This window comes from Phyllobates terribilis, unplaced genomic scaffold (genome assembly GCF_046119375.1).
Source record: "Phyllobates terribilis strain yellow unplaced genomic scaffold, ASM4611937v1 Scaffold_3__8_contigs__length_932513732, whole genome shotgun sequence".
Lineage (NCBI taxonomy): Eukaryota > Metazoa > Chordata > Amphibia > Anura > Dendrobatidae > Phyllobates > Phyllobates terribilis.
This window is the reverse complement of record NW_027362763.1, coordinates 685,027,059-685,054,218: the sequence shown is the minus strand read 5'-3', so window position 1 is coordinate 685,054,218 and position 27,160 is coordinate 685,027,059. Positions and strand designations below refer to the sequence as shown.

The following is a 27,160-nucleotide window of genomic DNA, read 5'->3' as shown; positions in this document are numbered from 1 at the left end:
TTATTCTGTATGGAGGACTAGGTGGGGCCCATTATTCTGTATGGAGGACTAGGTGGGGCCCATTATTCTGTATGGAGGACTAGGTGGGGCCCATTATTCTGTATGGAGGACTAGGTGGGGCCCATTATTCTGTATGGAGGACTATGTGGGGCCCATTATACTGTATGGAGGACAATGTGGGGCCCATTATACTGTATGGAGGACTATGTGGGGCCCATTATACTGTATGGAGGACTATGTGGGGCCCATTATACTGTATGGAGAACTATGTGGGGCCCATTATACTGTATGGAGAACTATGTGGGGCCCATTATTCTGTATGGAGGACTATGTGGGGCCCATTATTCTGTATGGATGACTATGTGGGGCCATTATACTGTATGAAGGACTATGTGGGCCACTATACTGTATGGAGGACTATGTGGGGCCCATTATACTGTATGGAGGTCTATGTGGGGCCCATTATACTGTATGGAGGACTATGTGGGGTCCATTATTCTGTATGGAGGACTATGTGGGGCCCATTATTCTGTATGGATGACTATGTGGGGCCATTATACTGTATGAAGGACTATGTGGGCCACTATACTGTATGAAGGACTATGTGGGCCACTATACTGTATGGAGGACTATGTTGGGCCCATTATACTGTATGGAGGTCTATGTGGGGCCCATTATACTGTATGGAGGACTATGTGGGGCCATTATACTGTATGGAGGACTATGTGGGGCCATTGTACTGTATGGAGGACTATGTGGGGCTATTGTACTGTATGGAGGACTATGTGGGGCCCAATAAACAGTATGGAGGTCTAGGTGGGGCCCATTATACTGCATGGAGGTCTATGTGGGGCCCATTATACTGCATGGAGGACTATGTGTGCCCATTATACTGTATGGAGGACTATGTGGGGCCCATTATTCTGTATGGAGGACTATGTGGGGCCCATTATTCTGTATGGAGGACTAGGTGGGGCCCATTATTCTGTATGGAGGACTAGGTGGGGCCCATTATTCTGTATGGAGGACTAGGTGGGGCCCATTATTCTGTATGGAGGACTAGGTGGGGCCCATTATTCTGTATGGAGGACTAGGTGGGGCCCATTATTCTGTATGGAGGACTAGGTGGGGCCCATTATTCTGTATGGAGGACTAGGTGGGGCCCATTATTCTGTATGGAGGACTAGGTGGGGCCCATTATTCTGTATGGAGGACTAGGTGGGGCCCATTATTCTGTATGGAGGACTAGGTGGGGCCCATTATTCTGTATGGAGGACTATGTGGGGCCCATTATTCTGTATGGAGGACTATGTGGGGCCCATTATTCTGTATGGAGGACTATGTGGGGCCCATTATTCTGTATGGAGGACTATGTGGGGCCCATTATACTGTATGGAGGACTATGTGGGGCCATTATACTGTATGGAGGACTATGTGGGGCCATTGTACTGTATGGAGGACTATGTGGGGCTATTGTACTGTATGGAGGACTATGTGGGGCCCATTATACTGTATGGAGGTCTATGTGGGGCCCATTATACTGTATGGAGGACTATGTGGGGCCCATTATACTGTATGGAGGACTATGTGGGGCCATTATACTGTATGGAGGACTATGTGGGGCCATTATACTGTATGGAGGACTATGTGGGGCCATTATACTGTATGGAGGACTATGTGGGGCCCATTATACTGTATGGAGGACTATGTGGGGCCATTATACTGTATGGCTGACTATGTGGGGCCATTATACTGTATGGAGGACTATGTGGGGCTATTATTCTGTATGGAGGTCTATGTGGGGCTATTATTCTGTATGGAGGACTATGTGGGGCCATTATACTGTATGGAGGACTATGTGGGGCCCATTATACTGTATGGAGGACTATGTGGAGCCATTATACTGTATGGAGGACTATGTGGAGCCATTATACTGTATGGAGGACTATGTGGGGCCATTATTCTGTATGGAGGACTATGTGGGGCCATTATTCTGTATGGAGGACTATGTGGGGCCATTATTCTGTATGGAGGACTATGTGGGGCCATTATTCTGTATGGAGGACTATGTGGGGCCATTATACTGTATGAAGGACTATGTGGGGCCATTATTCTGTATGGAGGACTATGTGGGGCCCATTATACTGTATGGAGGACTATGTGGGGCCCATTATACTGTATGGAGGACTATGTGGGGCCCATTATACTGTATGGAGAACTATGTGGGGCCCATTATTCTGTATGGAGGACTATGTGGGGCCCATTATTCTGTATGGATGACTATGTGGGGCCATTATACTGTATGAAGGACTATGTGGGCCACTATACTGTATGGAGGACTATGTGGGCCACTATACTGTATGGAGGACTATGTGGGGCCCATTATACTGTATGGAGGTCTATGTGGGGCTCATTATACTGTATGGAGGACTATGTGGGGCCATTGTACTGTATGGAGGACTATGTGGGGCTATTGTACTGTATGAAGGACTATGTGGGGCCCATTATACAGTATGGAGGTCTAGGTGGGGCCCATTATACTGCATGGAGGTCTATGTGGGGCCCATTATACTGCATGGAGGACTATGTGGGGCCCATTATACTGTATGGAGGACTATGTGGGGCCATTATACTGTATGGAGGACTATGTGGGGCTATTGTACTGTATGGAGGACTATGTGGGGCTATTGTACTGTATGGAGGACTATGTGGGGCCCACTATACTGTATGGAGCACTATGTGGGGCCCATTATACTGTATGGAGGTCTAGGTGGGGCCCATTATACTGCATGGAGGACTATGTGTGCCCATTATACTGTATGGAGGACTATGTGGGGCCCATTATTCTGTATGGAGAACTATGTTGGGCCCATTATACTGTATGGAGGGATATGTGGGGCCCATTGTACTGTATGGAGGGATATGTGGGGCCCATTATACTGTATAGAGGGCTATGTGGGGCCCATTATTCTGTATGTAGAACTGTGTAGAGCCATTGCACTGTATGGAGCAATATGTGGGGCCCATTATACTGTATGAAGGACTATGTGGGGCCCATTATACTGTATGGAGGACTATGTGGGGCCCATTATACTGTATGGAGGACTATGTGGGGCCATTATTCTGTATGGAGGACTAAGTGGGGCCCATTATTCTGTATGGAGGACTATGTGGGGCTCATTATACTGTATGGAGAACTATGTGGGGCCTTTATTCTGTATATGGTTGGCCGCGACTTTGTCCAAGTTTTTCATTTTGGCCCTCTGTGTGTTTGAGTTTGTCATCCCCGCTCTAGAGCATAGGAGGTGGAGTGGTTCCTACTACTGGACAACCCAGCCAATAAGAACATAAATGCAATATTAATTTCTGCAAAATTATGCATACTTTAAAAGGGGTATCCCCAAAAAACAAGCCCTTTTAAAAATGGAGTTGGCGCAGCAATCAGCTTATTGTCAATGATCCGGCTTCCTCCTTCCTGGATGATCAGGTGTTATTGCGAGGGAAGATTTGTTATGGGGACATGCAGTAGCGCTTGGTAGCCAGTCAAATGCACCCACCACTATGGGGACATTATGGATGGGTACGTGAATTGTGGACATGGCGGTTAGGCGATACTTTGCATTTGGAGTGCAACCCCTTCAAACATTTCTGGCTGCTTGCAGCCACCACTAGAGGGAACAAAGGAGCTTGGTGAATACAATGAATATATTGAAATCCAAGCAATTTCTAGGATACCAGAAGCAATGATTATGGATGAATATAACTGAAAATCAGAAAAAATGGGGCACATCTTTCCTTACCTCCAATAGCTGGATATTTTTGGTATACGCCATCGCAGGCAGGGAGGTGTGAATGATATCTACAACTGCGTGCAGGTGCCGTAGACACGCCGTCCGAAAGTCTCCGCTTCTCACTTTGATATTGAGGACTCTCCTCTCGATGTCCATGTGCTGACACTCCTGGGTGAAGCCTTTCATCGTGGCCAGGATACTCCGATAGTCGTCCGGGGGCAGCTCCGCCTGGGGGCTGCTTATCTTCACCTTCACATTCTCCGCTGTCCCCACCATGGCGCAGAATCTGGTGAAGTGACTGCTGTACCGGTCCACTTCCTCCATGGAGCATTTCATGAGAGATAATATACCCCTCACCTGTAAATTATAAACAGGAATGGCATAAGGCCGGGAACATTCAGGAGGTTTTGGGTGAACTGTCGCTTACGCAAATCAACAGGTGCTAGGAAAATGCCCCCACACCCATTATCAGATTACTGACCAGGAATCTGTAGGCATAGACTGCCTGCCACCCACTGAGCAGAGAATGCTTTAAAACAGTATTCCTATGTTGCACTGCTTACTTACCTTTTTTAGTAACTCACATTGTTCACCCCAGTGCAGGATTCACAGCGACATTGCTCAGTACTACTGTATGAAGTACTTCATGCTTCTGCTTTCTAGTAAGTGTTGTATCTCACTCAAGTAACTGATTCATAGATACACTGCTCAGTACTGAGTACTGCTGAATAATATCCTCCATGCAGATGATTTCTAGTAAGAGCTAGATTTCACCCCAGGCTGGATTCACAGCTACACTGTACAATACTGCTGTAGAATTTCCTCCAGGCTGTAGCTTTCTAGTAAGTGTTTTTTTCTCACTGAAATGCTAGATTAGCAGCTAAACTACTCAGTAATGCTGCATAAAGGCCTCCATACTGATACTTTCTGGTAAGTGTGTTTTCTTTTATCTCACACTAGTGCTGGATTCACAGCTACACTGCTCAGCACAGCTGTATAATACCCTCCATGCTATTGCTACAACTGAAAATGTGCTACATAGAGACAGGAGAGCAGAAACCCGTCTGTTTGTAGGACATTACAGCAGCTAGTCTCCATACACTAGCTCAGTGACAACTGAAAATTAGAGACACAGTCTGCAGAGGGGAAAGCTGGTGAAAATACAAGATAGAAGTCATATAATTAGCAGCTGTAGTGTTATTTCTCATGTACACACAGACAACAGATTATTCTTAAGTTTGCTTTAAAATCCCAACTAATGATATTGTGCACTTCTGTTGGGAGTGAGGGACACGTACCCATCTTTGGTAATCTGAATCCGGTCCAAGAAGGAGCTCACAGTTGGGCCAGATTTTATTTTGCCTCCTTTTTGGTATTTCAGCAGGAAGAGTTTTCTTCTCACGACCTCGCGGAAGGAAGAATATGGAAAAACTGGGATCCTCACTAAGAGGAGAGAGTTTACCTGCAACACAGTGAAGAACAGATATCAGTACATACCACTTCTTTAGGTCTACCATCATCCTATGCTCCACTGAAGTCATCTCCATATAATGGAGGGAGCTGGTATATAGGCCAATGGAGGTCAACCTGCCACAATACAACACAACTCCACCAGAAAACTCCATGCTGTATTCCACCAGGACAATAGATACACATACCCAAACATACAGCAGAAGACCACACTAAAACCCCTACTTAAGGCAGATATTCCTATCTCTACCAAGATACATTCATGTTTTTGGCAAAATATTTATAAAGGAGACCCCTGATGATCTGGATAAACATCCTCCATGCTTGTGAAGCAGATAATTGGGTAAACACTATGATCATTGAATTCCAAGGCCTCATACACACCAGAAGTCTGTCCTAGAGGAAATAGAAATATGGACGTCATTCTTCATGTCATCTGATTGCAGCGTCACGCCCCATTAAGTGGCCATAGTTTCTCTACTGCTCCCGATCTCTCTCCCTGACTATCGGCATCTAGTGTTTGCGCTGACCTTCTGTTAGTCTTCTGCACTGGATAAACTACACTTGACTCAACTTATCACTAGCCTTCTGTATTAGGTGAACTCCACCTGCCATGACCTACCGCTAGTGTTCAGCACCAGGTGAACTCTACCTGCCCGGACCCATCACTAGTCTTCTGCACCGGGTGAATGCCACCTACTCTGATCGACTGCTAGTCTCCGATATTTGGAGAACTCTACCTGCCCTGACATACCGCTAATCCTGCTTTGAGCAGGGGGTTGGACCAGATGACCCAGGAGGTCCCTTCCAACTCTACCATTCTATGATTCTATGATTCTTCTGAGTTTGGGTGAACTCCACCTGCCCTGACATTCCACTTGCATTCAGCATTGGATGAAATTCACTTGCCCTAACCTACCGCTAGTCTTTCGTATTGGCTAAATTCCCTCTGTCCTGACCTACTGCTAATCTTCTGCATTGGGTGAACTTCACCTGCCCTAACCAACTGCTAATCTTCTACTGGATGAACACCACTTACCCTGACCTGCTAGTCTTCTGTATTGGTTGAACTCTCCCTTCCTTGAACTACCGCTAGTCTTCTGTATTGGGTGAACTCAACTAGCCCCGGCCTACTGCTAGTCTTCTATATTGGTTGAAATCTCCCTTCCTTGAACTACTGCTAGTCTTCTATATTGGTTGAAATCTCCCTTCCTTGAACTACTGCTAGTCTTCTGTGTTGGGTGAACTCCACCTGCCTTGACCTACTGCTAATCTTCTGCATTGGGTGAACTTTACCTGCCTTAACCGACCGCTAAACTTGCCTTGACCTGCTAGTCTTCTGTATTGGTTGAACTCTCCCTTCCTTAAACTACCAGCAGTCTTCTGTGTTGGTTGAACTCTACTGGATGAACACCACTTGCCCTGACCTACCGCTAATCTTTTATACTGCCCTGACCTACCGCTAATGAGTTGCTAGAACTCTGCCTGCCTTGACGCTGGCTCGTCTGACTACTATTAACTGGTCTTGCCTTAGATTTGTGCCGTTGAATTTCATCATCGGTCAATTCTGCTAACGGCAAATACTCTAAAAGGTATTCTCCTGAAAAACTCTGAAACTGAATTCTAATAACTATACAGGGGTGAAAAGGTGAAAAACAGAAGATTCATGGTTCTCCAACAGAAGATTCATGGTTCTCCAACAGAAGATTCATGGTTCTCCAACAGAAGATTCATGGTTCTCCACCCATCAGTTTAGCCAAAGCCAAGTCCGATACCATCCAAGGAATTCAATACTTCTACATAGGACTTGTGCCATAAACCTTGGCATTATGTTAAAGCTGTTTGGGGTGATAGAGGTAGTTACCTCTAGTTCACACCAGAGACACATTTTTATTTTAAAGGGGAAAGCTTAAATGCATACTGTATCCCAGGGTGCACTGCTCTGAACACTCCACAGTGAGAGTCAGTATCTTCAGACAGTAAACTTTCTGTGACAGTTCTTAAAACCCTTGTGATCAATGGGCTACTTTCATAGAACCTGTGCAAAATTCAAGTTTGTCCATGTGTAATATTTGCCAGTGTTACACAACCATAAATCGGGATGTAAAATTGGAGTAATGGACATGTTATGAGGACAACCACAATTGTAAAGACATTTAAATTAAAAACACAGTTCAGGAAAACATCAGCGCCAGATACAAGAGCAATCACAGGCATAAGGAGGCCCAGGCGCCCACTTCATGAGCTGCCACGTACAGCGCCGCTGTGCCCCGGCCAACGCTGCCCTCAGCTACTTACTAATGTACCATTACAGATACAGATGACAGTATTGTGACTCATAGATTTCACTGCCAGATGGGATCCACTGTCAAATGACCGCGCGGAAATACACACAAATACATTCTGCCCAAAGAAGACAAATCTGTATTTATTCCGGCAGCCGAGACGATGTGATATGAAATGGAGAAACGAGATTCATGTTTGTAGTAACCAATACAATACAAATTGTACAATAAGGAATAACTTGTACATAGGAGGCAGTATTATAGTAGTTATATTCTTGTACAGTACAGACCAAAAGTTTGGACACACCTTCTCGTTTAAAGAGTTTTCTGTATTTTCATGACTATGAAAATTGCACATTCACACTGAAGGCATCAAAACTATGAATTACCACATGTGGAATTATATACTTAACAAAAAAGTGTGAAACAACTGAAAATATGTCTTATATTCTAGGTTCTTCAAAGTAGCCACCTTTTGCTTTGATGACTGCTTTGCACACTCTTGGCATTCTCTTGATGAGCTTAAAGAGGTAGTCACCGGAAATGGTCTTCCAACAATCTTGAAGGAGTTCCCAGAGATGCTTAGCACTTGTTGGTCCTTTTGCCTTCATTCTGCGGTCCAGCTCACCCCAAACCATCTCGATTGGGTTCAGGTCTGGTGACTGTGGAGGCCAGGTCATCTGGTGTAGCACCCCATCACTCTCCTTCTTGGTCAAATAGCCCTTACACAGCCTGGAGGTGTGTTTGGGGTCATTGTCCTGTTGAAAAATAAATGATGGTCCAACTAAACGCAAACCGGATGGAATAGCATGCCGCTGCAAGATGCTGTGGTAGCCATGCTGGTTCAGTATGCCTTCAATTTTGAATAAATCTCCAACAGTGTCACCAGCAAAGCACCCCCACACCATCACACCTCCTCCTCCATGCTTCACGGTGGGAACCAGGCATGTAGAGTCCATCCGTTCACCTTTTCTGCGTCGCACAAAGACACGGTGGTTGGAACCAAAGATCTCAAATTTGGACTTATCAGACCAAAGCACAGATTTCCACTGGTCTAATGTCCATTCCAGGTGTTCTTTAGCCCAAACCAGTCTCTTCTGCTTGTTGCCTGTCCTTAGCAGTGGTTTCCTAGCAGCTATTTTACCATGAAGGCCTGCTGCACAACGTCTCCTCTTAACAGTTGTTGAAGAGATGTGTCTGCTGCTAGAACTGTGTGGCATTGACCTGGTCTCTAATCTGAGCTGCTATTAACCTGCAAATTCTGAGGCTGGTGACTCGGATAAACTTATCCTCAGAAGCAGAGGTAACTCTTGGTCTTCCTTTCCTCGGGCGGTCCACATGTGAGCCAGTTTCTTTGTAGCGCTTGATGGTTTTTGCAACTGCACTTGGGGACACTTTCAAAGTTTGCCCAATTTTTCGGACTGACTGAGCTTCATTTCTTAAAGTAATGATGGCCACTCGTTTGTCTTTACTTTGAATTTGTATTATGGCAAGAAAAAAGCAGCTAACAGTCTATTCAATAGGACTATCAGCTGTGTATCCACCTGACTTCTGCACAACACAACTGATGGTCCCAACCCCATTTATAAGGCAAAAAATCCCACTTATTAACCCTGACAGGGCAATCCTGTGAAGTGAAAACCATTTCCGGTGACTACCTCTTGATGCTCATCAAGAGAATGCCAAGAGTGTGCAAAGCAGTCATCAAAGCAAAAGGTGGCTACTTTGAAGAACCTAGAATATAAGACATATTTTCAGTTGTTTCACACTTTTTTGTTAAGTATATAATTCCACATGTGTTAATTCATAGTTTTGATGCCTTCAGTGTGAATGTACAATTTTCATAGTCATGAAAATACAGAAAAATCTTTAAATGAGAAGGTGTGTCCAAACTTTTGGTCTGTACTGTACATAGGGGCAGTATTATAGTAGTTATATTCTTGTACATAGGGGCAGTATTATAGTAGTTATATTCTTGTATATAGGGGGCAGTATTATAGTAGTTATATTCTTGTACATAGGGGCAGTATTATAGTAGTTATATTCTTGGATATAGGGGGCAGTATTATAGCAGTTATATTCTTGTACATAGGAGCAGTATTATAGTAGTTATATTCTTGTACATAGGGAGCAGTATTATAGTAGTTATATTCTTGTATATAGGGGACAGTATTATAGTAGTTATATTCTTGTACATAGGAGCAGTATTATAGTAGTTATATTCTTGTATATAGGGGACAGTATTATAGTAGTTATATTCTTGTACATAGGAGCAGTATTATAGTAGTTATATTCTTGTACATAGGGAGCAGTATTATAGTAGTTATATTCTTGTACATAGGGGCAGTATTATAGCAGTTATAGTCTTGCACATAGGAGCAGTATTATGGTAGTTATATTCCTGTACATAGGGACAGTATTAAAGTAGTTATATTCTTGTACATAGGGGCAGTATTATAGTAGTTATATTCTTGTATATAGGGGGCAGTATTATAGTAGTTATATTCTTGTACATAGGGAGCAGTATTATAGTAGTTATATTCTTGTACATAGGGGCAGTATTATAGCAGTTATATTCTTGCACATAGGAGCAGTATTATAGTAGTTATATTCCTGTACATAGGGACAGTATTAAAGTAGTTATATTCTTGTACATAGGGGCAGTATTATAGTAGTTATATTCTTGTATATAGGGGGCAGTATTATAGTAGTTATATTCTTGTACATAGGGAGCAGTATTATAGTAGTTATATTCTTGTACATAGGGGCAGTATTATAGTAGTTATATTCTTGTATATAGGGGGCAGTATTATAGTAGTTATATTCTTGTATATAGGGGGAAGTATTATAGTAGTTATATTCTTGTACACAGGAGCAGTATTATAGTAGTTATATTCTTGTATATAGGGGGCAGTATTATAGTAGTTATATTCTTGTACATAGGGGGCAGTATTATAGTAGTTATATTCTTGTACATAGGAGGCAGTATTATAGTAGTTATATTCTTGTACATAGGGGCAGTATTATAGTAGTTATATTCCTGTACATAGGGACAGTATTAAAGTAGTTATATTCCTGTACATAGGGGCAGTATTATAGTAGTTATATTCTTGTACATAGGGGGCAGTTTTATAGTAGTTATATTCTTGTACACAGGAGCAGTATAGTAGTTATATTCTTGTACATAGGTGGCAGTATTATAGTAGTTATATTCTTGTACATAGGAGCAGTATTATAGTAGTTATATTCTTGCACATAGGAGCAGTATTATAGTAGTTATATTCCTGTACATAGGGACAGTATTAAAGTAGTTATATTCTTGTACATAGGGAGCAGTATTATAGTAGTTATATTCTTGTACATAGGGGCAGTATTATAGTAGTTATATTCTTGTATATAGGGGGGCAGTATTATAGTAGTTATATTCTTGTATATAGGGGGCAGTATTATAGTAGTTATATTCTTGTACACATGAGCAGTATTATAGTAGTTATATTCTTGTACATAGGGGGCAGTATTATAGTAGTTATATTCTTGTACATAGGGGGCAGTATTATAGTAGTTATATTCTTGTACATAGGAGGCAGTATTATAGTAGTTATATTCTTGTACATAGGAGGCAGTATTATAGTAGTTATATTCTTGTACATAGGGGCAGTATTATAGTAGTTACATTCTTGTACATAGCAGCAGTATTATAGTAGTTATATTTTTGCACATAGGAGCAGTATTATAGTAGTTATATTCCTGTACATAGGGACAGTATTATAGTAGTTATATTCTTGTACATAGGAGCAGTATTATAGTAGTTATATTCTTGTACATAGGAGGCAGTATTATAGTAGTTATATTCTTGTACATAGTGGACAGTATTATAGTAGTTATATTCTTGTACATAGGAGCAGCATTATAGTAGTTATATTCCTGTACATAGGGGCAGTATTATAGTAGTTATATTCCTGTACATAGGGGCAGTATTATAGTAGTTATATTCTTGTACATAGGGTCAGTATTATAGTAGTTATATTCTTGTACATAGGGGCAGTATTATAGTAGTTATATTCTTGTACACAGGGGCAGTATTATAGTAGTTATATTCTTGTACACAGGAGCAGTTTTATAGTAGTTATATTCTTGTACATAGGGGGCAGTATTATAGTAGTTATATTCTTGTACATAGGGAGCAGTATTATAGTAGTTATATTCTTGTATATAGGGGGCAGTATTATAGTAGTTATATTCTTGTACATAGGAGCAGTATTATAGTAGTTATATTCTTGCACATAGGAGCAGTATTATAGTAGTTATATTCCTGTACATAGGGACAGTATTAAAGTAGTTATATTCTTGTACATAGGGGCAGTATTATAGTAGTTATATTCTTGTACATAGGAGGCAGTATTATAGTAGATATATTCTTGTACATAGGGGCAGTATTATAGTAGTTATATTCTTGTACATAGTGGACAGTATTATAGTAGTTATATTCTTGTACATAGGGAGCAGTATTATAGTAGTTATATTCTTGTATATAGGGGGCAGTATTATAGTAGTTATATTCTTGTATATAGGGGGCAGTTTTATAGTAGTTATATTCTTGTACACAGGAGCAGTATTATAGTAGTTATATTCTTGTACATAGGGGCAGTATTATAGTAGTTATATTCTTGTACATAGGGGGCAGTATTATAGTAGTTATATTCTTGTACATAGGGGCAGTATTATAGTAGTTATATTCTTGTACATAGGGGCAGTATTATAGTAGTTATATTCTTGTATATAGGGGGCAGTATTATAATAGTTATATTCTTGTACATAGGGGCAGTATTATAGTAGTTATATTCTTGTATATAGGGGGCAGTATTATAGTAGTTATATTCTTGTACATAGGGAGCAGTATTATAGTAGTTATATTCTTGTATATAGGGGGCAGTATTATAGTAGTTATATTCTTGTACATAGGTGCAGTATTACAGTAGTTATATTCTTGTACATAGGGGGCAGTATTATAGTAGTTATATTCTTGTACATAGGGGGCAGCATTATAGTAGTTATATTCTTGTACATAGGGAGCAGTATTATAGTAGTTATATTCTTGTATATAGGGGGCAGTATTATAGTAGTTATATTCTTGTACATAGGAGCAGTATTATAGTAGTTATATTCTTGCACATAGGATCAGTATTATAGTAGTTATATTCTTGCACATAGGAGCAGTATTATAGTAGTTATATTCCTGTACATAGGGACAGTATTATAGTAGTTATATTCTTGTACATAGGGGCAGTATTATAGTAGTTATATTCTTGTACATAGGAGGCAGTATTATAGTAGTTATATTCTTGTACATAGGGGCAGTATTATAGTAGTTATATTCTTGTACATAGTGGACAGTATTATAGTAGTTATATTCTTGTACATAGGAGCAGCATTATAGTAGTTATATTCCTGTACATAGGGGCAGTATTATAGTAGTTATATTCCTGTACATAGGGGCAGTATTATAGTAGTTATATTCTTGTACATAGGGGCAGTATTATAGTAGTTATATTCTTGTACATAGGGGCAGTATTATAGTAGTTATATTCTTGTACACAGGAGCAGTTTTATAGTAGTTATATTCTTGTTCATAGGGGGCAGTATTATAGTAGTTATATTCTTGTATATAGGGGGCAGTATTATAGTAGTTATATTCTTGTACATAGGAGCAGTATTATAGTAGTTATATTCTTGCACATAGGAGCAGTATTATAGTAGTTATATTCCTGTACATAGGGACAGTATTAAAGTAGTTATATTCTTGTACATAGGGGCAGTATTATAGTAGTTATATTCTTGTACATAGGAGGCAGTATTATAGTAGATATATTCTTGTACATAGGGGCAGTATTATAGTAGTTATATTCTTGTACATAGGGAGCAGTATTATAGTAGTTATATTCTTGTACATAGGGGGCAGTATTATAGTAGTTATATTCTTGTACATAGGAGCAGTATTATAGTAGTCATATTCTTGTACATAGGGGCAGTATTGTAGTAGTTATATTCTTGTACATAGGAGCAGTATTATAGTAGTTATATTCTGGTACATAGGGGCAGTATTATAGTAGTTATATTCTTGTACATAGGGGGCAGTATTATAGTAATTATATTCTTGTGCATAGGGGCAGTATTATAGCAGTTATATTCTTGTACATAGGGGGCTATATTATATTAGTTATATTCTTGTACATAGGGGGCAGTATTATAGTAGTTATATTCTTGTACATAGGAGGCAATATTATAGTAGTTATATTCTGGTACATAGGGGGCAGTATTATAGCAGTTATATTCTTGTACATAGGAGCAGTAATATAGTAGTTATATTCTTGTACATAGGAGGCAATATTATAGTAGTTATATTCTGGTACATAGGGGGCAGTATTATAGTAGTTTTATTCTTGTACATAGGAGCAGTATTATAGTAGTTATATTCTTGTACATAGGAGGCAGTATTATAGTAGTTATGTACTTGTGCAACTGCTAGTAACCTACTGATAGTTTGATCGAATCTATCCATAATCCCTTGCATATTTATTTCAAATTCAGTGTTAGGGGGGACGACCAGGACACTCTTAGAAGTAGCCGAACTCCTGCAATGAAAAAAAAAATCATGTTGACAAAGTAGATATGGCGGCATTCAAAACAGACATGGGGCATGGGATTACTGTCAGGGGCTGACCATGAAAATGGGAGCACAGTGTAAACCAAAAGCAAACATAATACTCCTAATACAGTTATATTGTCCATCAAGGCCTGAAGAATTAGGACTAGGTGGCAGAGTAAATCTCTCCCCAGAACTGTACACCACACTGGACAGCTGACCTCCATTCATCTCACCTCCTCGGACGATCTTCATCTTTGTCATCATTCACCCATTCTTCAGAATCTGGAATATTAAAAACAATTATAAATAATGGATCTGTCAATTCTGCGCCCAATCGACAAGCTTTGTGATGCATAAAGTCCCATCATATTCAGTCAGGGCCGACATCGCTTCTTAAAATGTCTTTCTCACTTTTGAGAACTCTTTCAAAAATCTCAAAAACATTTTTTTACATTTTTTTATATATATTTTTCTAATACTATGTCAGCCTTGAGGTTTTCAGTCTAAAGCCGACACTCCTTGTTCTGTAGAAATCAATTCTCATCTGTGTTTTATAATACCACTAATATCCACCTGCGGGTTAGACGTTGTTCCAGCGTTGTCCGCAGTGTCTCTCTAGGGGCTTGCATGACATAATGTCACACGATCCCTGCAGCCAATCTCTGCTGGCTTCACTCTCCCAGCTTTGGACAAATCAAGATGGACCACTGATGTGGCCACTGGATTAGGGGCCTGAGAATTTTTTTCGCTGATCTCTACTAAGTACTAATGAAGGGGCTGAATACTTTTGCAAACAGCATTTAGCAGATTTTAAATGTGTATGGCGTCTTACAGGCTGTAGATGATGGAATTACTGGTAAATCTTTTAATGGTTTTAGGGGGTTGAATACTTTTGCAAGGCACATTATTTGCTGTGCATGATCTGCTCTAGACTCAGTAATATGTACCAGAATGAGTCAGATTGCCTTCTTCGAAAGTGACTTGCTTCTTGCCTCCCAAAAGATCACGTGAAGCCGCTGACGCCCGGGCGGTCATTTGCTTTTTGTCTTCCATCATGGAGGGCAGGACCAGGTTAACTTCAAAAACTGGGGCCGCCTCTTGTTTTCCTCGTAAGTTATTTCTAATTTCACTCAGCATCTGAAATCAAGAAGAGAATTACCATCCCCACAAATAGCGGCATTCATATTCATAGAGCTATGAGATGTACAATAATAAGTGCCGCCAAAGGGTAATTCCACCCGATACATGCGAGGACACGATACAGACTGAATCAGCCTCCGCGCATAGATATCCAATGCTTTCTCTTTTGCCATTGATGTGATTGAGAGCTGTGTAATGCTTCTCTTCCCCTGCGGTGGCGCTGCAGGGAAACTGAACACTTACTATTAGGTTTCTACATAGCTGATCAGAATAGCGATCAGCTGTGATCTAATGGTCTAACTGCACAAGCAAGAAGGGAACCGGTATAAAGCAATTTCCTCAATCCACGATTGTTAAAAGCGTCTCCTTCCTGCAGGAATCCTCTGTGATCAGCTGATCAGGATCAGTAATATAATGTACACAGTGACTGCACCAGCAGAATAGTGAGTGCAGCTCTGGAGTATAATACAGGATGTAACTCAGGATCAGTAATGTAATGTATGTACACAGTGACTGCACCAGCAGAATAGTGAGTGCAGCTCTGGAGTATAATACAGGATGTAACTCAGGTTCAGTACAGGATAAGTAATGTAATGTATGTACACAGTGACTGCACCAGCAGAATAGTGAGTGCAGCTCTGGAGTATAATACAGGATGTAACTCAGGATCAGTAATATAATGTATGTACACAGTGACTGCACCAGCAGAATAGTGAGTGCAGCTCTGGAGTATAATACAGGATGTAACTCAGGTTCAGTACAGGATAAGTAATGTAATGTATGTACACAGTGACTGCACCAGCAGAATAGTGAGTGCAGCTCTGGAGTATAATACAGATTGTAACTCAGGATCAGTACAGGATAAGTAATGTAATGTATGTACACAGTGACTGCACCAGCAGAATAGTGAGTGCAGCTCAGGAGTATAATACAGGATGTAACTCAGGATCAGTAATGTAATGTATGTACAGTACAGACCAAAAGTTTGGACACACCTTCTCATTTAAAGATTTTTCTGTATTTTCATGACTATAAAAATTGTACATTCACACTGAAGGCATCAAAACTATGAATTAACACATGTGGAATTATATACTTAACAAAAAAGTGTGAAACAACTGAAAATATGTCTTATATTCTAGGTTCTTCAAAGTAGCCACCTTTTGCTTTGATGACTGCTTTGCACACTCTTGGCATTCTCTTGATGAGCTTCAAGAGGTAGTCACCGGAAATGGTCTTCCAACAATCTTGAAGGAGTTCCCAGAGATGCTTAGCACTTGTTGGCCCTTTTGCCTTCACTCTGTGGTCCAGCTCACCCCAAACCATCTCGATTGGGTTCAGGTCTGGTGACTGTGGAGGCCGGGTCATCTGGCATAGCCCCCCATCACTCTCCTTCTTGGTCAAATAGCCCTTACACAGCCTGGAGGTGTGTTTGGGGTCATTGTCCTGTTGAAAAATAAATGATGGTCCAACTAAACGCAAACTGGATGGAATAGCATGAAGCTGCAAGATGCTGTGGTAGCCATGCTGGTTCAGTATGCCTTCAATTTTGAATAAATCCCCAACAGTGTCACCAGCAAAGCACCCCCACACCATCACACCTCCTCCTCCATGCTTCACGGTGGGAACCAGGCATGTAGAGTCCATCCGTTCACCTTTTCTGCGTCGCACAAAGACACGGTGGTTGGAACCAAAGATCTCAAATTTGGACTCATCAGACCAAAGCACAGATTTCCACTGGTCTAATGTCCATTCCTTGTGTTCTTTAGCCCAAACAAGTCTATTCTGCTTGTTGCCTGTCCTTAGCAGTGGTTTCCTAGCAGCTATTTTACCATGAAGGCCTGCTGCACAAAGTCTCCTCTTAACAGTTGTTGTAGAGATGTGTCTGCTGCTAGAACTCTGTGTGGCATTGACCTGGTCTCTAATCTGAGCTGCTGTTAACCTGCGATTTCTGAGGCTGGTGACTCGGATAAACTTATCCTCAGAAGCAGAGGTGACTCTTGGTCTTCCATTTCTGGGGCGGTCCTCATGTGAGCCAGTTTCTTTGTAGCGCTTGATGGTTTTTGCAACTGTACTTGGGGACACATTCAAAGTTTGCCCAATTTTTCGGACTGACTGACCTTCATTTCTTAATGTAATGATGGCCACTCGTTTTTCTTTACTTAGCTGCTTTTTTCTTGCCATAATACAAATTCTAACAGTCTATTCAGTAGGACTATCAGCTGAGTATCCACCAGACTTCTGCACAACACAACTGATGGTCCCAACCCCATTTATAAGGCAAGAAATCCAACTTATTAAACCTGACAGGGCACACCTGTGAAGTGAAAACCATTTCCGGTGACTACCTCTTGAATCTCATCAAGAGAATGCCAAGAGTGTGCAAAGCAGTCATCAAAGCAAAAGGTGGCTACTTTGAAGAACCTAGAATATAAGACATATTTTCAGTTGTTTCACACTTTTTTGTTAAGAATATAATTCCACATGTGTTAATTCATAGTTTTGATGTCTTCAGTGTGAATGTACAATTTTCATAGTCATGAAAATACAGAAAAATCTTTAAATGAGAAGGTGTGTCCAAACTTTTGGTCTGTACTGTATGTATACAGTGACTGCACCAGCAGAATAGTGAGTGCAGCTCTGGAGTATAATACAGGAGGTAACTCAGGATCAGTAATGTAATGTATGTGCACAGAGACTCCACCAGCAGAATAGTGAGTGCAGCTCTGGAGTATAATACAGGATGTAACTCAGGATCAGTAATGTAATGTATGTATGTATACAGTGACTGCACCAGCAGAATAGTGAGTGCAGCTCTGGAGTATAATACAGGAGGTAACTCAGGATCAGTAACGTACTGTATGTACACAGTGGCTCCACCAGCAGAATAGTGAGTGCAGCTCTGGAGTATAATACAGGATGTAACTCAGGATCAGTAATGTAATGTACACAGTGACTGCACCAGCAGAATAGTGAGCGCAGCTCTGGAGTATAATACAGGATGTAACTCAGGATCAGTAATGTAATGTATGTACACAGTGACTGCACCAGCAGAATAGGGAGTGCCGCTCTGGAGTATAATACAGGATGTAACTCAGGATCAGTAATGTAATGTATGTACACAGTGACTGCACCAGCAGAATAGTGAGTGCTGCTCTGGAGTATAATACAGGAGGTAACTCAGGATCAGTAATGTAATGTATGTACACAATGACTGCACCAGCAGAATAGTGAGTGCAGCTCAGGAGTATAATACAGGATGTAACTCAGGATCAGTAATGTAATGTATGTACAGTGACTGCACCAGCAGAATAGTGAGTGCAGCTCTGGAGTATAATACAGGATGTAACTCAGGATCAGTAATGTAATGTATGTACACCGTATGTATAAATTGGGCTATATTAGTACAGGATAAGTAATACAAATTATATACAATGTGCTAATATCTTTACATATACTTTAATCCCGTGTAACTTACTTTAGCAATGTCTATAGAGGAATTGGCCATTTGTTGAACTTCATGAAATATTTCCAGATTAACATTTTTGTCCTCGCTGCCTCTAAAATAAATGATTGTTAAAGAAAATTCATTTAAATATATTAATGTGATTTGCAGCAGTGTTTGGCTTTGGATAAAGTCAGAGCGAAACCTCCATAGGCAATAATAAAGTATATGAATGGGGCTTGTCCTCGTGAGACCTCGTCTTCAGATCCAATCTGCTGTGCTAATTAATATCTTAATACATCATTTAATCACTTAGATCTGCCTTTTATGATGCAGAGCTCCAGTTTTCTGCACAGATGCATTTAAAAAACATTGAGCTTTCCACAGTCACCACTAGAGGGAGCTTACTGCATGAGGAGTTATTTTTTTTTTAGCGCAGCTCCCTCTAGTGATGGCTTCAGGAACACAATGCGTTTTCTGAGAATTTGACTTGGGTAAGAGAAATTGAAAAACAAACAAAAAAAAAAATTGTCTGATGCAGTCGTTCCTACCATTGACATCACTGGCACTCCATGTGAACGTTGCAGCCAATCACTAGTCTCAGTGGTACACCACTTAAGCCAGTGATTGCCCGCAGCAGACCCGGGGGGGATTGGGAATGTTTTATTTGAACACAGATCGATGGCGGACTATGTTTTATAGCTTTGTATTAGAAAAATAATGTCAACATATATATTAAAGAAATTTTTAAAATCAGGACATAATTTTGGACCTAAAAGAGGGGAAATTTGATAAAAGAGGACGTTTTTTGGGCATTTTTAGCCTATTATTAGAAAGGGTCATCAATGTCAGAGGGGGAAAGTTCTATAAGTGGCCAAAAGTACACAGTGAAAGGAGCCAAATGGCAAAGCTCACGACTCCATGTAGTGGCCGTTCTCGGTACTGCAGCTCAGCTGTTATAGAAATGAATGTGATCTGAGCTGCAGTACCGAGAACGACCACTAGATAGAATACGGAGCTGTCCTGGCTCTGCACAATTACTGTATTCTTCTGGACGCCATGGACCTATAAACATCTGATCGGTGGCTGTGTGGGGAAAAAGAATATTGATGACTAATACTAAGGATATGTCATCAATATCTAAGTCCTGAAGACAACCCCTTTAAGGATCCGAGGATTAGACCCTTCTGCTTAAAGACCTCAGTTTGTCTCTCCTATTCTCCTCCGCTGCCGTCACGTTGCTAGAAGCTTCTAAGAATTCGAGGAGCGTCTGGACGGAAGTGGTGGCGATGGATCGCAGCGCCTCCTGGAAGAGGCAGTCCGCCAGGCTGAGAAATCTCCTAAACCTCTCCTGCAGGCTACTCCAATCCGACTGCTCCGTGTAATTTGGTTTCTTCGTGGAATTGGATAAGAAAGGTTCCTTCAGCCCCACAGTCTCGGCCACCTGGGATGTAAAGAGTTACACGTTACTGGCGCCCAATATCGGGGCTGTGTGGTGTGTAATTAGTTCCCCCCCTGCCCGCAGCTGTCTAATGAAGGCATTAGATCTGCTTCAGCGGTACGACGCGCGTGCAGGGTGTTTTATTGGGGTGGACAATCTGGAAACAGGGAAGCGATGGCTGACTACTGCTCTCCAGTAGCCGTATCATCGGGTGTCGTGTAGAGCCGGGTGCTCGGAGCACTTACAGCGCCACCTGTGGTTCCCCAGAGCTGTAAGCACATCACGTGCTGCCATATAGTGCACGGTATTATAGGCGCAATCCTCCTTGGAAGCAATGCTTTGTCTAATGTTAATGTGATTACGTGCGAACCGTGTCCTACCAGACGACGTCCCTGGTGCCTCTTCTGATCGTGACATCATCATTGCGGTGCGACGCACGCATGGCGCTGTAATCAGAAGAGGCTTTGGGGATGAGGAGGTACGCAGGGCTCTGGTACGGTGGCCACGGACTATTGATGTGGCCGTTGGATCGGAGTCCTGTATATAGCTTTGCTCAACTCATAATACAGTTATCCCCCCAAAAAATTGGGCCCAAAAGATATAGAATCTTTAAGTGGTTAAAGAGTTTTTTCCGTCTCGACAACTCTTTTTTTCTATATCAAGATCTGCTGGCGATCAGTGATCACCCCAGTGATCGACGGTTATCTGGTACAGCGGCCACTACAGGTGAGATGTGGTATTGCACGACTCTCACTGAAATGAGTGATCAGTGGGGTTTCCTCCTTTTACGACATTGACGTACCCCAAAAAGACACCCCGAACTTTCCAACACTCCTGAAGACAAATAGGTTATTGCATAGGGAAACTTTTGGCTTTGCACGTGGTGGGAGGTTCGGTCTCGTACCTTGTATAAAGTTTCAGTGATAACTTTGATCAGAGTTTCTCTGAGTGTCTGAAGTTTGATCAGGGCGCGATTACATGCTTCGCTCTGAGAGAGACAGAAATCCTTCAGGGAATAGGTGCACGAGTGATCCAGCTGCAGAGAGGGAAAGGTTATTGCACACCGAGCCATTCTCAGCCATAGGCCACGGCCCCACTATCAGTATTCAGTCAGTATCTGTTCTCAGGAGTGGGAGCCCACACGAGGAGTGGGTGATAAATGCAGAATTGGTGACTTGTTTCTATTATACCTTTCCTCTGATTGTTCCTCACCTGGTTTTGGCTCCCACAATAAATACTGGCCCAATACTGACCAAATACTGAGAGTGGGGCCGTGGCCATAGGTACTGGATAGGAAGTTCTTTTACATCCATGGTCCCGGGGCATGATGTTTTGTGCGTCTATCACTCCAACAATGTGATTGCAGGGTGCTAGTGAACTGCGGTGGCAGCAGTGGGCCTGTCAAAAGCCCCCATGGCGGTACTCCTGTGAAGCCCAGCCACCTGTGAGACTTCATAGGAGACTAGGATTTAGCGATATATTGTAATGCTGTAGTATTGCAGTATATAGTTTAAGAGATGAGACGATCGCAGGTTCAAATCCCCTAAAAAAAAAAAAAATAAAAGTAAAAAAAATATATTGTTTTTGAAAAAAATAAAATTTGAATCACCTCCATTGATATTTTTTATTTTTTTTTAATTTATATATATTTGTTGTTTTCCGCTTCCGTTAAAGTCTGATTCATCAAAATAATAAAAAAAAAAATTCAACCTGAATTGTAAGGGTATGTGCACATGTTAAGTGTTTGCTGCAGACATTTCTGGATCAAAAATGGCAGGAAAAAAAAAATTAATAAAATACATGTATTTTTGCCTCAATTTTGATACACTTTATTTTTATATGGGTTTTCCCCCAGTCATTAAAATGGATGAAAAACACTGAAAAAATATTTTTTTCAACACTTAAAAGATAAGGAAAATCTTTACAAGTTTGGTATCGCCTTAATTGTACTGACCAGGACAATTACTTTGCCAGGTCATTTTTACTGCACAATGAACAGTCAAAACAAAAAAATTTAAAAAAAAATGGTGGAATTGTGTTTGGGGTTTTTTTTCTTGATTTTTTTTTTTTTTTTCCAGTACATTATATAATAAAATTACAACTCGTCCCTCATATTTAGGGAAAAAAAAAAAAGTTATGGCTCTTGGAAGCAGAGGAGGGGAAAAAAAAATGCAAAAAATTGAGTATCGCCCAGTCATGAAGGGGTTAAAGAGACCCTGTCTGTGAGATAGGACATCAGGCTTCCTTACGTTAATAAGCATTATAGGTAAACCTCCATGTTGGCGATCAGTGTGGATACGGACAGCGCCCTCGCACAGAGTCTGGAGGCGCAGCAGACAGTCCTGGAAGACTTCATCTGAGAGGAACAAGTGCCGGAGGAGCAGCGCCCTGTACGAGGAGAGCGAAAAAAATTAAATTACTGAATAATCTTTTTTATTTCATCGTATTTCATGTGAATAATTTTTTTTTTTTTCCTTTTTCACTAAGATCAGATTGGCTGTAAGGCACCTGGAGGCTGCAGGAGCCCGGCCCCACTGCACGGACAATATATAAAGTCCATAAATAAGATAATTGGGCAGAAAACTGGTGTAAGTGCATCAATAAATATCTGGCATTATTTTCTGTAGTAATAATATTATACTTATTACTTACTTGCTATTGTCCATCTTCGACCTGTGAACATTTCTTTTCCAAACAGTGAAAGTTTTCCAGAGTCTGAAAAGTAGCAAAAAAAGTTTCACAGCAGTTCCAGCGGTCTCCTATATTGATTACTGCCGTCCTACCTGAACTGGGAGAAAGTGCGGATATTCTTTATGGTATAGTATCGCTCCCTCTCATGTGTCCACTCCGTCACAGGCACGGCCTCCATGATTTCAGCTCCGGAGACCATCATTACCTGAATAATAAAAAAAAAAATGGAGAGTGTAACTCCGCCACCCATTTCTACCCCATGTATAAGGGAGCAGATCGGTGCTCATGACGATGATGGATCTCTACTGAAGGTATCACATTCTTGCCGTATTCTGCAACCACTAGGGGGAGCTCAGGAGCAAACTGCTTAGTATCCCCACAAATAAAGTTTTTTTTAAAGTTTTTGCAAGAGTTATAGCTTTTATTTGTACATTTGTATCCTCTTTGCACAGTAGATACATTTTTTAATGCCACTCATTTGGGGGACGCATATACTGTATTATATGTTTCAGGATGGAGTATAAAAAAAAATTCCAAAATATTTGTTGGGGGAATTCAGCATAGATCATTAACGAGGCAGATTTATCAAGCTTGGGGTAATAGACATCAGACTTAGAAAAAAAAAAAATCATTGGAGCAAAACTGCGGCAAATAATAAAAAAAAAAGTACACCGGTTAATAAATTTGGCAAGTTTTAGACTTGTCCTAAAGTCTGAAAAATAAATCAGATGTTTATTGGGATCAATTTCTGTAGCAAAGCTTAATAAATCTGTCCCAAAAAAATTCTTGCCCATGCCCCTTCCGGTAATTCACATTCACTAATTTTTTTAAAAAACTGTTGAGAAGCACTAGGCTTAATAGAAAAACATTTCGGAAATTTGTGCGCAAATTGTGGACATTTTTAGGGCTCAGTTTATGCCAAAAACTGTACTGTATTTACTAGGCAGAAGTTGGGAAGGGGTTAAACAAGGATACAGAAATGCTCCCTCTAGTGGTGGCTGAAGTCAGATTGAATTGTGTGGCTTAACTCTATGAATAGGATTCAGAAGAAAAAAAATTTAAGCTATATAGAATTAGAAAAAAGCGCCATAGTTGCCCCAATGGGTTGTGACTGGTATTGCAGCTTATGCATATTCAAGCAAATCTTGCAATACCAGCCCCAGCCTGTACACAAGAGTGGTGCTGTTTTTGGATCAAAACAACAACTTTTTTTTCTAATCCTGGACAACCTGAATATTAAGCAAACTAGGAAAGACTTGCGGAATATAAATGGAGTTTCTAGAGAGCGAAAACTGGTGAGAATTTCCACCGCCACAATGTAATGAATATAAGGGGAGACGAGTGAACAGATGGTCCATAAAGTGTAGTCACCGCTAATTACTCGGGATGATGCTGCGGCTCTGTGAGCTGTGTCCTGGTCAGCTGTTTTTGAAGAATTTTGCATGCAGCTTTGGAGGCGATTGGAGAACACCGGGAAAAGTAAAGCATGTAAGGGTATGTGCCCACGATGCAGAAATGAAGCAGAAAATTTCTGCATGTTCTTGGCAGCCAAAAACGCTTGTGGATTTTACAAGCGTTTTGACGCGTTTTTGCAGCGTTTTTACATGAGGATTTGACTTGAGTTTTTCAAATGCATTGGAACCTCAAATCCGCACGCAGAAACGCACAAATAATGGACATGCTGCGGATTTTTCCGCAAGGAAAATCCGCTGAGGAAAATTCCGCAGCATGGGCACAGAACATGCAGATTTCATTGGGGATCATGGGGCACGGATTACCAAGCGTTTACGCTGCACAGTGGGCACACAGCCTTAGAGAGTGACGCTTGTGGTGGATGATCCCTACACTCACCTTACACACGTACGACGCGCTGACCGTCCAGTAGACATCACACTGAACAGCGGTGTGAGCGGGGACAACAAGCAGATCGTATGGATCGTAGCGAGCGGAGGGCTGGTCCTGACATCGAGGCAGGCAGTACACAAATCCCCCCGAGTCGTCTCTCACAGGAGCGTTCTCCTAAGTGGAAGAAGAACAGGAGACTTATTACCGACATGTTACAATGAATTTTCCTGTCCCATTTTATGAGCAGAACAGAGATACTCGGCAGCGAGAGTCTTGTTCACACAGGATGATCCACCGATGAGAATGGTGATCTTTTATGCTGCAAAACGCTCCTTCATCGGCAGCCTGTTTACACGGCAAGATAATGGTGAAACAGAGCGTTCGTGCACGATTATCTTACACTGTAAATCATCAGCTAACTCACATTACACTTGTCACTCCTTTCCCAATCACAGACCCCATCCGACTGTACGAGTGCAGAGGCTGCTGTAATCACAGACCCCATCTGATTGTATCAGTGCAGAGGCTGCTGTAATCACAGACCCCATCTGATTGTATTAGAGCAGAGGCTGCTGTAATCACAGACCCCCATCTGATGGTATCAGTGCAGAGGCTGCTGTAATCACAGACCCCCATCTGATGGTATCAGTGCAGAGGCTGCTGTAATCACAGACCCCCATCTGATGGTATCAGTGCAGAGGCTTCTATAATCACAGACCCCAACTGATTGTATTAGAGCAGAGGCTGCTGTAATCACGGACCCCCATCTGATGGTATCAGTGCAGAGGCTGCTGTAATCACAGACCCCATCTGATGGTATCAGTGCAGAGGCTTCTATAATCACAGACCCCCATCTGATGGTATCAGTGCAGAGGCTGCTGTAATCACAGACCCCCATCTGATGGTATCAGTGCACAGGCTGCTGTAATCACAGACCCCCATCTGATGGTATCAGTGCAGAGGCTGCTGTAATCACAGACCCCATCTGATGGTATCAGTGCAGAGGCTTCTATAATCACAGACCCCCATCTGATTGTATTAGAGCAGAGGCTTCTATAATCACAGACCCCCATCTGATGGTATCAGTGCAGAGGCTGCTGTAATTACAGACCCCCATCTGATTGCATTAATGCTGAGGCTGCTGTAATCACAGACCCCATCTGATGGTATCAGTGCAGAGGCTGCTGTAATCACAGACCCCCATCTGATTGCATTAATGCAGAGGCTGCTGTAATCACAGACCCCCATCTGATGGTATCGGTGCAGAGGCTGCTGTAATTACAGACCCCCATCTGATTGCATTAATGCTGAGGCTGCTGTAATCACAGACCCCATCTGATGGTATCAGTGCAGAGGCTGCTGTAATCACAGACCCCCATCTGATTGCATTAATGCAGAGGCTGCTGTAATCACAGACCCCATCTGATGGTATCGGTGCAGAGGCTGCTGTAATCACAGACCCCCATCTGATGGTATCAGTGCAGAGGCTGCTGTAATCACGGACCCCCATCTGATGGTATCAGTGCAGAGGCTGCTGTAATCACAGACCCCATCTGATGGTATCAGTGCAGAGGCTTCTATAATCACAGACCCCCATCTGATGGTATCAGTGCAGAGGCTTCTATAATCACAGACCCCATCTGATGGTATCAGTGCACAGGCTGCTGTAATCACAGACCCCCATCTGATTGCATTAATGCTGAGGCTGCTGTAATCACAGACCCCCATCTGATGGTATCAGTGCAGAGGCTGCTGTAATCACAGACCCCCATCTGATTGCATTAATGCAGAGGCTGCTGTAATCACGGACCCCCATCTGATGGTATCAGTGCAGAGGCTTCTATAATCACAGACCCCATCTGATTGTATTAGAGCAGAGGCTTCTATAATCACAGACCCCCATCTGATGGTATCAGTGCAGAGGCTGCTGTAATTACAGACCCCCATCTGATTGCATTAATGCTGAGGCTGCTGTAATCACAGACCCCATCTGATGGTATCAGTGCAGAGGCTGCTGTAATCACAGACCCCCATCTGATTGCATTAATGCAGAGGCTGCTGTAATCACAGACCCCCATCTGATGGTATCGGTGCAGAGGCTGCTGTAATCACAGACCCCCATCTGATGGTATCAGTGCAGAGGCTGCTGTAATCACAGACCCCCATCTGATGGTATCGGTGCAGAGGCTGCTGTAATCACAGACCCCCATCTGATGGTATCAGTGCAGAGGCTGCTGTAATCACAGACCCCATCTGATGGTATCAGTGCAGAGGCTGCTGTAATCACAGACCCGATGGTATCAGTGCAGAGGCTGCTGTAATCACAGACCCCCATCTGATGGTATCAGTGCAGAGGCTGCTGTAATCACAGACCCCCATCTGATGGTATCAGTGCAGAGGCTGCTG

At 41.9% G+C, this 27,160-nt stretch overlaps 1 protein-coding gene across 3 annotated transcripts in view; it reads right to left on the bottom strand.

Moving 5' to 3' along the window:
• Positions 1-27,160, bottom strand: part of DNAH14 (dynein axonemal heavy chain 14) — a 281,677-nt gene that overhangs the window by 246,875 nt on the left and 7,642 nt on the right. For all 3 annotated transcript variants that reach the window (XM_073671866.1, XM_073671867.1, XM_073671868.1), the window contains exons 6-17: positions 24,761-24,928; positions 23,002-23,114; positions 22,871-22,933; positions 22,468-22,606; positions 21,123-21,254; positions 19,977-20,221; positions 18,811-18,892; positions 15,140-15,329; positions 14,426-14,474; positions 14,081-14,178; positions 5,090-5,253; positions 3,801-4,148 (exon numbers count right to left, since the gene is read on the bottom strand). In XM_073671866.1, the coding sequence (XP_073527967.1) occupies positions 3,801-4,148; positions 5,090-5,253; positions 14,081-14,178; positions 14,426-14,474; positions 15,140-15,329; positions 18,811-18,892; positions 19,977-20,221; positions 21,123-21,254; positions 22,468-22,606; positions 22,871-22,933; positions 23,002-23,114; positions 24,761-24,928 (1,791 nt within the window). The remainder of the gene's footprint in view (positions 1-3,800; positions 4,149-5,089; positions 5,254-14,080; positions 14,179-14,425; positions 14,475-15,139; positions 15,330-18,810; positions 18,893-19,976; positions 20,222-21,122; positions 21,255-22,467; positions 22,607-22,870; positions 22,934-23,001; positions 23,115-24,760; positions 24,929-27,160) is intronic.